We start from the raw sequence: 12275 nt of genomic DNA, 5'->3' as shown, positions 1-12275 counted from the left end.
TCGCTAAGTTTTACACACTAGCTTGATAGACCCATGTAATAAACTTTTTCTTTCTTAACGGTCCATCGTTACTAGTGAACTCACCGTTTTTTTATTTACCCTTGAATTCACAACTTTTTATTATTGTCGAAGTTGACATTTTTTTTATATAGTGTCGAGTTCATGATTTTGCCACTATTTAATGTCAAGTTCACCATTTTTTATTTAATGTCGAACTCGACATTGGTAAAGCCATCCCATTTTCAATTTTCAAGTTTTTCTGATTAAAATACATGGAAAGATCAATTAAAATTTGAGATAACTACTTGTTTTAGATGATTTCAACCTAAAAAAATCATTTTTAATCGATTTTCATCCAAAAACTAAGAAAAAAAATGTGAAAATTCTCTAATTTTTTACATGCATCTTCAAAATATTTGAAAAAATCAATGAAAATGATTTCTGCTTCTTTCTTAAGTCCTTCTCAGTGGAATGGAGTCTTTAAAACTTGATTGAGATGTCAAAATTTTTTTTTTTTTTTATGAAAATGATGAGTTCGAATGGTTAAAGCATTCAATCATGATAAATGTTGTGGAGGTCTGGGAATCATTTAGAAAAAAAAAACTTTACTAAATGTCTTGCCAAGCTATCGTAAAAAAGTTAGGAACTATTTATAAAGAAACCCTTCCGCGAGGGTCCTCTAAGGAAATCAATATTTATAAAGAGAATTACTATTGACACACACACACACACACACATACAACCAACATTATGTACTCATTGTTAGGAGTGGCAATCTCAACACGACCTGCAAAAACAATATGAAGTTAGTGGGGTTGGATCATAATAGTGTCAATCCGTCTAACATGATTATTATATGGGTTGAGTTTCGATTTGGGTGTTAACCCGCTTAACCCATTTAGTTGTTTTGTTGTTAACGTGTAATTTTAAATATATCAATAATTATTTAAGAATTTTTAAATTACTCACTTTTTTTAGAACTTTCTCATAATATATATATTTTTTAACAAATTTTATAAAATATAAATGATGTTTTAAGATATTTTTAAATTAATAAATGATTAAGTTTTAGTGTGGGAAATAATAAAAAAAACCTCTTTTCTTAATAAATTATTTATTTATATTTATATTTTTTTTACTCTATTTTTTCATTAAAATATAGAGGTATGTAGTGTTTGATTCCTAATACAGGCAAAATGACATGCAATGAGATTTAAGATCTTACCAAGTAAGGCACTAAGACTATTATGTCTCATGTGATAATGAAATACACTTTGCTTAACTAGTAGTAATAATAGTAATATTGAAATATGTTTTTCTTACTAATTTAGTAAGGAACGTTTTCTGACCACATCACCTTATGACTTTTAACATGATCTGATGCCATGTGGTTGTTAAGGACAAAACTCTATGAAATTTTCGAAATAAAAATTAAAAGAAAATTATATTTTCACCTTTGAACTTAATTTTATGGTTGTGTGACTTTATTTTTAGTAATGACATTTTATTTTTTATGGTGAAATTATAACTTATTTTTTTCAATAAAGACTAAAATTTTATTAAATAAGTTATATATAGGTTGGATTAGGATTTAAGTTTTTGACATGATTATTAAATGGGTTGGATTTTGTAAATTTTCATAATACTCTTACCTCAACACAATACGAACACAATTTGCTCCAACCCATTGCCACTCCTACTCATTGTGTACATGATATGGAAAATACTTTCTCAATGTTAAATAGATTTCTGGGCTTACCATCCTCCTTAATTGTTTGTCATATATGTTTCGCAATTCAAATTTCACAATGAAAATAATAATAACTATGTTCCTTTATATATATATATATATATATATATATATATATATATATGCATGCGCGTGTCAAGTTCCCTTGACTCACGGAGAAAATATATGATTCTAACCGTTTAAACTCAAAATCTAACGATTGAGAGTTGTCCTTGGGATAAGTATTTGTGAGACATGTGCTATCAAGATACACGTAAATCTCAACTGTTGGATTTTGGGTCTAAACGATTGGTATCATGTGTTTTCTCACGAGGCATTCTTCATGAGGTTGAGGGAGTATTTAAATATAGAAAGTTTTTTAATAAATGGATTATTTAGAAAGAAACTCCTAATTTAGGGTCGATTAAGGAATTTTGCCATTAGTATTTCCTAGTATCAGCGTCCAGGGAATCCATAGGGAATATTTTCCCATCTCATCTGTAGTCGTTGGACACTCGAGTGTCCAAAGTAATAGGGGTTTTCTCTCCCCCAAAACCCCGTACCCTCATCAATCCAACAAAGAAAAACCAAGCCATCAGCATTTCTTCTGCAAAACCATGGCCTTCGCCTCCTTCTGCGCCAGGTCCCTCATCCGATCCAACTCGTTACGCAACTCAGCGGCAAGACTCACATCTGAAGCCAAAGCCGCTCGCTCTCCCTTTCGCCCCTCCAAGCAAAATCCTTTCTCTAATCGTATTTTCAGGTTCAGTAACCAGAACCCTAATCACTCTTACGAAGTTTCAAATCTCTCCGTATTTGTAGTTCTTGATTTGTGGAGGATTCGATAATAGAGATGTGTGTACGTAATAATTAATTAATTTCAAATTATGATTTAAAGGTCTCCTGTTGAGATGAGTTGTTGTGTGGAATCGCTGATGCCGTTTCACACTGCCACTGCTTCTGCATTGTTGACTTCGATGCTCTCGGTATCTCGCCACCATTACGGTTGGCTTGCTGAAGGTAATCTATGGTTATTTTATTTTTTATACCAAAATTAGACGTTTTTCGGAAATTTCTTTCATCTTTTGTTGATTATGTAAAAGAAATATGGTTAAAGATTTTTTTTTTCTTTGTTTGGTAAATTGGGTAGAAGATGAGACTCGCATTATGTTTTCCTATGTAGAAATTATAGTTGTGTCAAATTGGATTGATGTTTTATTGGTAGTTAATCAGTTTCGACTAATAGATAGATGAATTATAATAAAAAAGTACAAATTACAGTTTCATGGATTTTAGGTTGCCTTAGCTTGATTGAGTTCCGGGTTGTATATTTGGTGGGTTAGCTTGGATTATCACTTACATAAAAAATATAACTTTATATCAACATCCCAAATCCAGATAGATCCCGATGTTCATAAACACTAATAAACTAAATTTGACACCTAACACTCTAATGTAAGTGCTCCAAAGGACATGGGAACAAGATTCTTAAATAGTATTTGTTGAGATTGAGGAAGATTATGGTTCTTTTTTTGGAGCTGCTTTCCTTTAATGTCTGTAGCATCTGCAGAAGACCAGACTCTAGGTTGTTGGGAATATTGCATGGATCTGGCAAATTTTGGGAATCATCCCTATCGAACCCCTTCCGGTTCTGTTTTTGATATTTAACTTCATGGTTCATACAAAAAAAAAAAAAAAATCATCCCTACCTTCCTAGGAACCTTATGCGACATGCCCTTGAATTGAGAGGGAGAACGCCAATGAGAAGTATGATCACAATCTACAATTAATGGAACATTATCGATATGGACTTGGGAATCACCATTGGTGATATATACTAGATGCTAGAAATTTGTTCCTTCCAACTACCATTAGTCATAAATCTACCAATCTATAGAGTCTGGTTTTCTTCATTATCAGATCCAGTGCACAATGCCCATTCCAATGGAGGATTCGCAAGAGAGTTTCTATTTACAAACTCCCTCAAACCTCTCATACTTTTATAGTCCAGGAAATGAATGATTTTCCGAAGATGGGTCTAAAGAAACAGACGCAAAAGCAAAATGGAGAGCTTAGTAGCGCCTTACTCTAAGTTCTAATTGACTGGGGTAAGAAAAACTAATGCTTCTGGGAAGATCCCAAAGACCTAAAAAGATGCATATCCGTGTCTTCGTATAATTTGTCAAACTTCCCTCACATAACTTCAAAGTTTGGAAAACAAAAAAAGGCTTCATCTAGAACATATGCTACCTCAATAAACTTCTAATGCCAAATAGTCATTATCCCTCTTGCTGAAGCCAATTCAGGAACACTTACCACCTGATTTGCTTTCTCCTCCCACCAGCTTTCTCCAATAATATAATTTCTCCGTCATTTCGATTTTAGTTTTTAGAATCTTGTCAATGTTTGCTCTCCACCTTTTGATCCCATTTTTTGCAACCTCTATCCTATCTCTATTGCCCATATATTCGGCATTCTGAGATATAATTATGAGATTCATTATCCACTAAACAACTTCTTGCCCCTTCTATGACTACGCGGATTAGACTCTGACTAACAAATCAACCCTTGGATTTCCCTAGATAATTTCTCTACTTTACCACAGTGAGAGCTACAACCTTTTTTCGCTAATCGTTAGAGCTTCAACCTAATAGAAGTGTTTGACCTTGTATTGAGATGTGATGTCTCCAATATTTGGATTATATTTTCGTTTATCTTGAATACACATAGTGATTATAGTAGGCTATAAAACACTCAATAGGAGTGCGAGGCTAAATGTTGAATTCGTAGAACTCTAGAGTGATAAAAATATTGTATAATATATTGCCTATTTCATTTAGTCTTTCCTTTATTTTATTTCTTGAATATTGAATTTTGACATCTTGCACGCCTGAAAGCACATTTTACATATCCCAAATGAAGGCCAAAATGCTGTCTAGGAGAACTCCAATCTATACATCCCCAATCATGATGTTGATAGTTAAAAAGCCAAATAATTGATTAGCCATTCAAAATTGGGCATTGAAGCAAGCTTCCAAACTAAGTGCTCTGTACTTCAACCAATGGTACCTTTGATTATTTAAGCAAACACAATCAATGATTTTTCATTGATTGCATTTTAAGCGTTTCTTTCTTTTGATGTTCTTGTTTTTTCCCCTTTTAGATTGCTTTGATTCGGTAAGATTTACACATTTATCTTCTATAGTTGTTGTCTTGGATCCTCATATATGTTGGGATAATTTCTAGTATGTAGCCAACATTTATAGAGCTATAATACTGATTCTGTTGATACCCTTGTCTCTCCCCCATCACCGTTTACATATTCCAAATGAAGGCCAAAATGTTGTTTAGTAGAACTTCACTCCACATCCCCATCCTAATTTTCAACAGTTGAAAAGCCAAATTGTTGATTAGCCATTCAAAATTGGATTAGTTCAAATTGGCATCGAAGCAAGCTTCTAGCACGAGTGCTCTATACTTTAACCAACGGTACCTTGATTATTTTAGCAAGCACAATCAATGGTTTTTCATTGATTGCATCTTTATGTTCTTTTGATGTTCTCGTTTTTTCCCTTGTAGATTACTTTGATTTGGTAAGATTCACACGTAGGTCTTCTATAGTTGTTGTCTAGGATCCTCATTTATGTTTTTTTTTTTGATAAGTGTAATATATTGAGAATGAGATAAAAGAGTTTACAAAGAGGCCGAGAGAGCCTCACGAGGGATAACAAGAAAACAAAAAGCTGCAACGTTAGTGATTACATAAAGAATTCCATCTAAAAACAAAATCATTAAAAGTAATCCCCGCGAATTCTATGTTCTGTTTAGACCAAAGGTAAAGGAGGCTCAAGATCTCCAAGAAACCTACATGAGAGCTTTTAATCTTACTATTGAACACCCTATTATTTCTCTCGTTCCATACCCCCCAAGCAATAGTCGAGGGAAGCATAGTCCACAGGAACCTTTTCTTGGTGTGGAAAGCATTACTGGTCCATTCAATCAACAACAAGGAAAACTTCCGAGGAAAGACCCAATTAATACGGAATAAACCAAGAAAGTAAGACCAAATATTGTAAGAAAATGAACAATGCAAAAGAATATGATCAACAAATTCCCCTTCCCTCAAACAAAGGGGACAAAAATTGGGAGTGATCTAACCCCGGATAATTAAATTGTCCATCGTTAGAATTCTACCACAGGCAGCCAACCAAATGTAAAAGGATACTTTAGAGGGGATTAACTTAGACCAAATGATTGTACCTGAGAGGGATAGTTCTGCAGTAGGAGTCAACCACTCATGGAAGGACCTGATTGAGAATCTCAAATCCTTCGCTCTTATCCATTCCCACTTATCTTCATTTATGTTGGGATAATTACTAATATGCAACCAACCTTTATAGGGCTATAATGGTGATTCTGTTGATGCCCTTGTCTTTTTTCATTTCTTGTAAGTTAGCTTATTAATTGTAGGGGAGAAAGCCTTATGGAATTTTTTGTGGTACACCATAAACCTAGGTTCAAAACCCTACCTCACCTATATGCCCGTCCAAAAAATCCTTATGGAGTTGTAAAGGGGAAGATCAATACTTACATGACTGGCACTATTATAATATCAAGATATGGAGATGTGGGTTCTCAAATCAATTTCAATGTTATGGCATTTTTACTTTGTGATATTTTCTTTCTAAATATAGGTCAATTTGTCACTCTCCCATTCCTCTCTTTGTTTTTGTTTTGATAGAAGAGTGGATACTCTTTTTTCCTCTTGTAGGCCAAGACAAAACTAGATGAAGAGCAAGCAAAGGAGGAATGACTTGGATGTTTATTTTTTTTATCGAGCTTTGAAAGTATTAGTGAATGTCCTCTTCAATAGATTAGGTGAGAAGATTATCTTTTATTAAAAATAATGAGGAACAATGTTTGCTACTGATTTGAAGAAAGGATGTGGTATTTCATTTGAATATTGCTAGGGGGATCCCAAATTCATTTCATTGGGTGCACTTTACTTTTTTCCCCATAGAGTTCTCCACACATTGCATCTTGTGAACCTTGAGAAATTAGTAAGGTATCTTTTTTATTTTATTTTATTTTCACAGGTTAAGTTTGGTGCACACATTTTCCTGTGGCTTTTGAGCTTGGTATGGAACCTGGATAGTTCAAATGTGGAAGATGCAACACCCTTCCCTTTTTTAGGAAAATTATCCCTCTTTATCGATAGAGTGTAAAAAGTGTATTCTATATATTTCATTCAAATCAAACTGACTATTTTGTTTCATAAAGTTTGTTAACATGAATTTTAAATTAGAATCTGATTTGCTGTATTCAATCAGCTTGTGATGATCTGTGATGAAAGTCCAGTGGACGCGAGCAGGGTTTTAAGTACAAACTAAGACAGTGACGGATGATAGTTAGAAGTATTGAATAAGCTGGAAGACATCTAAGTTGGTTTCTGTGAGCATTCAGACCTAGATGAACTTAGTGGACATTTTGCTGTTTTCTCACTAGTTAAATTTGATGCCCACCTTCTCCATATGTTTTGTGCTTGATGTGAAGCCTAGAGACAGTAAATGTAAAAGATATGCAGCAAATATTTCATTTAACTTGAACCGACTTTCTTTTCTGTAATTTTGTTGTTAACATGTTCTCTTACGGAGAATACTATTTTTTTTTCAATCAGCTTGCAATGATGACGTATGATGATTCTCCAGTGGGTTTGAGCAAAGTTTTATTTACAAACTCCCTGCACTGTAAGACTGTCATTCCTGATAATCTAGATGTTGAATGAGCCAAAAAAAAAACTGAGCTAGTTTTTGTGAGCTTTCTACCTTGATGTACTAGTAAATTCTGATGTTTTTTTACTTGTTGAGCTTTATTTTGGACATTCTTCTGATTTTTTTAATGGCACCTACTGCGAAAACCATGAGAAATTAGATGTGAAGACTTGGATGTAGTACCTCTCCCCCACCCCCACCCCCCTTGGAAATACAATTTTATCAATTTAAGATGCAATTTGTAAGTAAACTTTTGTCTACTGGTTTTTCAATCGTCACAATGGCATGGTTATGTTCTCAAAAGCTGACTATTTGGTGGCATGGCTTTCTTATATCCTTGTGATACATGTACCAGTTTGGAAAAAGCTGAAAAGGTTTCTTAGGGACATAATGAGCATGGGCAACAGCTCAAATGCTTTTTTTCATGCCCTTTTCCCTTATATATGCTGAAAGTTGACAGGAGGATAAAGAATTTTCTAAACCTCCCCCGCCCTCTTTTTTTTGATAAATGGAATTGAGTTAACCAAAAGATGACCAAAAAAATAAAAATAAAAATAAAAATTAAAGACAAAGACCAAAAGACCAAAACAAAACAACCTAACCAACGAGACCAACGAAACCAACTACTCAGAGATTCAACAAACCCACTCTAGTCTCGTCTACTTACGAAATACTCAAAAACGATTCCCTTGAAAATTTGGAAATTGTAATGTCTTGATTAGAATCCTTTTTGCCATCAAACATGCGATTGTTCCTTCTTTCCACATCCCCCAGTAAATTTCAAATGGAATCGTGCTCCACAAAAATCCTTTAGAGCTCGAAAAAGCAAAATAGAATGACGACCAAGTAATGTGGGACGTAAATCAAGCAAACTGTCACAAACTCCAATACAAATTTCGTAATTATTTGGGTCCAAATTTATTTATTTTTATTACTTTTCCATTTATTGTGACTAGTTTTAGATTATTAAATTTATTATATTCTAGTTTTGAGTTGTTTTAGAAGTTCTAGTTAGTCTAAGTACTATTCACGTCATTTTTCTTTAAACTTTATTTTCAGGGGTCAAAACTTATCTTATTAGGTTGATTTTCGTGTCATTTGAAATATTATTTTATCACCTATCTAATGTGTTTAATATTTTGCGAATCCGATACACTGTGAGAAAGTTATGACAAAAAGACTGGTAGGATATCCGTTTGTGATGAGATTTGAATCTCAGAGTTAAACACCAAAGTTTAAGTCATGTTAGGATTAGGGTTTTGTGTCTAAAATGTGAGAGCCTACATATCTGACTGTTGTAATTGATTTCTCTCAGTTTATTTGAATAAAAAACACATTTACAATTATTGGATATGGTGATGCCATCTTTTGGATGCTAAGAACCTTCTGGTGTGATTCTGAGGTATTTCTCCTATCGTTTTTGTTATCTTCATCTTTTCCACCTTTCACTGTTATCTTTCTGTTTTTAACTTATCAAATATTGATCAAGAACCCATCAAGAATCCCCTAAGCTCATCAAGACATCACTTAAACCCACCATAATGTATATAAAACATATCCAAAATTCTTCAAAACTGTATCCACAACCTTTGAACACTTCCTATTCATCCAATCTAACCCTATTTTATAACCTAAACCTAATTACAACACCTAATTGCAATACTTTTATGTTTGCCGTTTACCATTTACCATTTAACCTTTCAAGCCTAAACTTTCACTTTGTTTAATTCTCCAATCTTCTTCTTCACCTAATTAGCCATCTCTCCCACTGTTCCTAAAGTAGAATAGACCTAGAATCGATAAAACCCAGGTTGTCCTACATCACCAAGACTCGAACAAAGATCAAAGAGATAATGGGACCCAAACAAAGACAAAAGTTGATCCCAAATCTTGTGCACCAAGGAACAATGGGAAAGAATATGATTCTCCATTTCCTTGTCCTTACAAATGACACTAAAAGTAGGAGTGCATAAACCCATACGAATGGCATCCAATGTTAGAATCTTTCCCAAAGTACGGAACAAACAAAGAATGATATCTTGGGTAGAACTTTTGAACCCCAACAACCACGTGAGGCGGAAATAGGGTTAATGAGATGAAAAAGTTCTTCTATGAAATTGGTGAAGAGAGATATATGTAGAAAAAAATCATGTTTTTATAACAGGGGTGTCTTTGTCTAAGTAAACCAGCTTCTTCCTTCATGATTAGGGATGGAAGGGAGGTTTCATGGGACTTCTGATTTAGGAGTCTCTTTAATGAATGAGAGGTGGAGAATGTTGGAAGTTTGATCTTATGCGTGGAGTCAATTTCATTTGGGGAGGATGTAGAAGACTGTAGGAACTAGGAGGGGCTGTGGAATGGATTTTGCGATTTGTTGGGGTTTGTTTAAGGGGAGGAGTAGTGGTGTTTTTGAAAATTAGGAGCAATCTGTGCAGGACATGATTATTTCTATCTTGGGTCTTCTGTAATTTTGGGGAAATCTCTGTACGGAGTTTAAAGGGGTGTACTTTGAAGATTTTTTGGTAAGATGAGAAAGGATTTGTAATCTATCTAGGGTGTTGTGTATTGTTGTTGATGTATTTGGGATGCCTTGGGACCCAAGAGTTCAAAAATTAGTCTAATCTGACCAACAAATTATATGAGTAATTCTTCATGTGGTCACAAGGCAGTAGTTAATACCATTGACCATGAGATATACTTGATAGTGACTATTTTCTTCTCTCAGTTCTCATATCTCTACAAGGAGGGAGAGATTCAGGAGGATGTTGCATGGAGAAATGAAGCTGAGTGGATGAAGTGCAGCCTTGCTTTTCAGGTGCTTTGTGACTGATGCACCAGTCAAACTACTGGGAAATTTTATTAGAGATAGCGAAATGTTAGGGCAAGAAACCAGCTGAGTTGGCCCATATAAAGATGTTTTGAACTTGTGTTAGATGAGTGGGAAAGATAGGAAGGACAATCACATTTGAGGAAGTCCCCTGAGAGTTGCTCCAACTGGTGATAAAATAAGAGTTGATAGAGATGGAGATGGTTTGTGTAACATAGACCAACAAAATCTGGTTAAAACCTGCGTGTGCAGATCCATGCCTGTTAAAGGAGGTGAAGGCCAAAAAATGTAGATCAAAGTAGTTAGTTACATAGGATTTGAAATTATAAGAGAAAACTAATGAAGATTATGCCCCTGGTGTAGTGGAAATACAAAACAAGATTCATTTAGCTGACCCAAGTAGTTGTCATGTTGATGATATTATCTTTAAAAATCTTTGATGTGTTTAAAATTGGTTGATTTCAAAAAGTTAACTTCTCATTTTTGATATATCTGTTGCCTTTCTTTGTTTGACTTCTCATATTCATGGTAAATTAAAAAAAATCTATGGATTGTTTCCACAAATATTTGGTGTGTCACTGAGGGCTATATGCATCACAGAGAAAGTGGACGAGAAAATTTTGAAGCAAATGAAAATTACCCCAAACCCATATTCGTGCATAATCATATGCTTATTTTGACGTCAGAGTCAATTCCATCGTTCCTTTATTTGTGACTTGGCTTGAAGACTTGCTTTCACTTTCATTTCTGTTTTTGTTGCAATATAGTTTTTCTTATGGTTCTTATTTGATGGTCAACTACCAACCAACAATCGCATAAACTGCATTGTAAAATTGTCAGATTTATGATATAGCTCGTTATGGTTTTTGTTTTCATCAATTTCTTAATAGCCTCCATACGCATTTTGTTCTTGTATTGTAGATGGATGATTTATAATTTGTTGGGTGCGATGCGTTGGTGGTAGTTTCCATGGCTTTCAATAACCTTGTAAAGCTCCTGCTCGAGGTGTAGTTCTCGATTGAATTTTGAACTTCAGAGTTGAAAGATGGCAGAGTATTGGGACAATAGAAGACCTATCTTCCTTTCAAAAGGAATTCTTTATGCCCGAGATTTGCTTAAACCTCTTGAATGTGGTAGAAGCTTTTTATTCTTCCTTTTTTTTTTGCTTATATATTTAGTTTATGTAGCAACTCAAACTGGATTAGGTTCTGTGCCATAGTAGCCCATATTACTGGTCCAAAATCTGTTCTGTAAAAACTACATTGCGTGTGGGGAAGCATTTTATTGCCATTAGTCGCATGAAAAATGTTGCTGGCGTGATCCAATAGTTAGGCTTTCTATCATTTTGATTCAACGAAACAGCTTGAGAATGAGATTTCTACATACATGCAGTTCATCTCCAATAACAATCTGATCTTCAAATCCTTGATCTTCCTGAAATTTCTTGGTGGGCAATCATTGAAAATGAGATTAGAAAGGCTTTTGTTGATTAATCTAGAGCACCCATTGATGTAGAACAATTGGATTGATCACATTAGTAGGTGTAGGATTTACGTGTCAAGGATTTCTGCAAGTAATTCTAGTCCTTGAGGGGCTGAGAAATCGTTCACGTCCATGGGAATACCCATTTCTTGCTTTAAATTCATTGGAGATGTTGGGATCATGATGAAGTTTGAATCCCCCCCTGGGGGCCACACTGAGGGATTTGTCCCAGAAATTTCTTGGTGAGTGTGGGTAGAGGAGCTGACACATATGTCGAGGACCAGTCTGGTGCTTTAAGAGGTTCGGATACCTTGGTTTCAAAAAAGAAAAGGTTGAAATTGATTGTAATAACATTATCTTAATGGATCGCACATCCATGTGCCATCTAAAAATATAATTGGTTGTCTTGAATGTGAGGTACAAAATTCTTTTTTTTTTTTCCGAAGGAATTTTGTTTTTCTTCTAT

General features: G+C 34.4%; 1 protein-coding gene across 6 annotated transcripts; it reads left to right on the top strand.

Annotated features, from left to right (window-relative positions):
- The first annotated feature begins 2200 nt into the window (after positions 1–2200).
- LOC147411236 (protein NUCLEAR FUSION DEFECTIVE 6, mitochondrial-like) lies at positions 2201–11633 on the top strand. Of its 6 annotated transcripts, none has more exons than XM_086446295.1 (4): positions 2201–2492; positions 2628–2749; positions 6501–6607; positions 7060–7354. In XM_086446295.1, exons 1-3 carry the CDS (start codon positions 2347–2349, stop codon positions 6518–6520), a joined length of 288 nt encoding a protein of 95 aa, XP_086302421.1. In that variant the 5' UTR covers positions 2201–2346; the 3' UTR covers positions 6521–6607; positions 7060–7354. The 6 variants fall into 6 exon arrangements, with proteins under 6 accessions (XP_086302421.1, XP_086302413.1, XP_086302404.1 ...); XM_086446287.1 differs by lacking the exon at positions 7060–7354 and adding an exon at positions 6826–7033; XM_086446278.1 differs by lacking the exons at positions 6501–6607; positions 7060–7354 and adding exons at positions 7407–7476; positions 11249–11633 and having other exon boundaries at positions 2202–2492.
- The last annotated feature ends 642 nt before the right edge of the window (positions 11634–12275 follow it).

This window comes from Akebia trifoliata, chromosome 1, assembly GCF_017979445.1.
Source record: "Akebia trifoliata isolate Shusen 1 chromosome 1, ASM1797944v1, whole genome shotgun sequence".
In the NCBI taxonomy this organism is placed as follows: Eukaryota; Viridiplantae; Streptophyta; class Magnoliopsida; order Ranunculales; family Lardizabalaceae; genus Akebia; species Akebia trifoliata.
The sequence above is the reverse complement of the archived record's forward strand: the minus strand, read 5'-3'. Positions and strand labels throughout refer to the sequence as shown.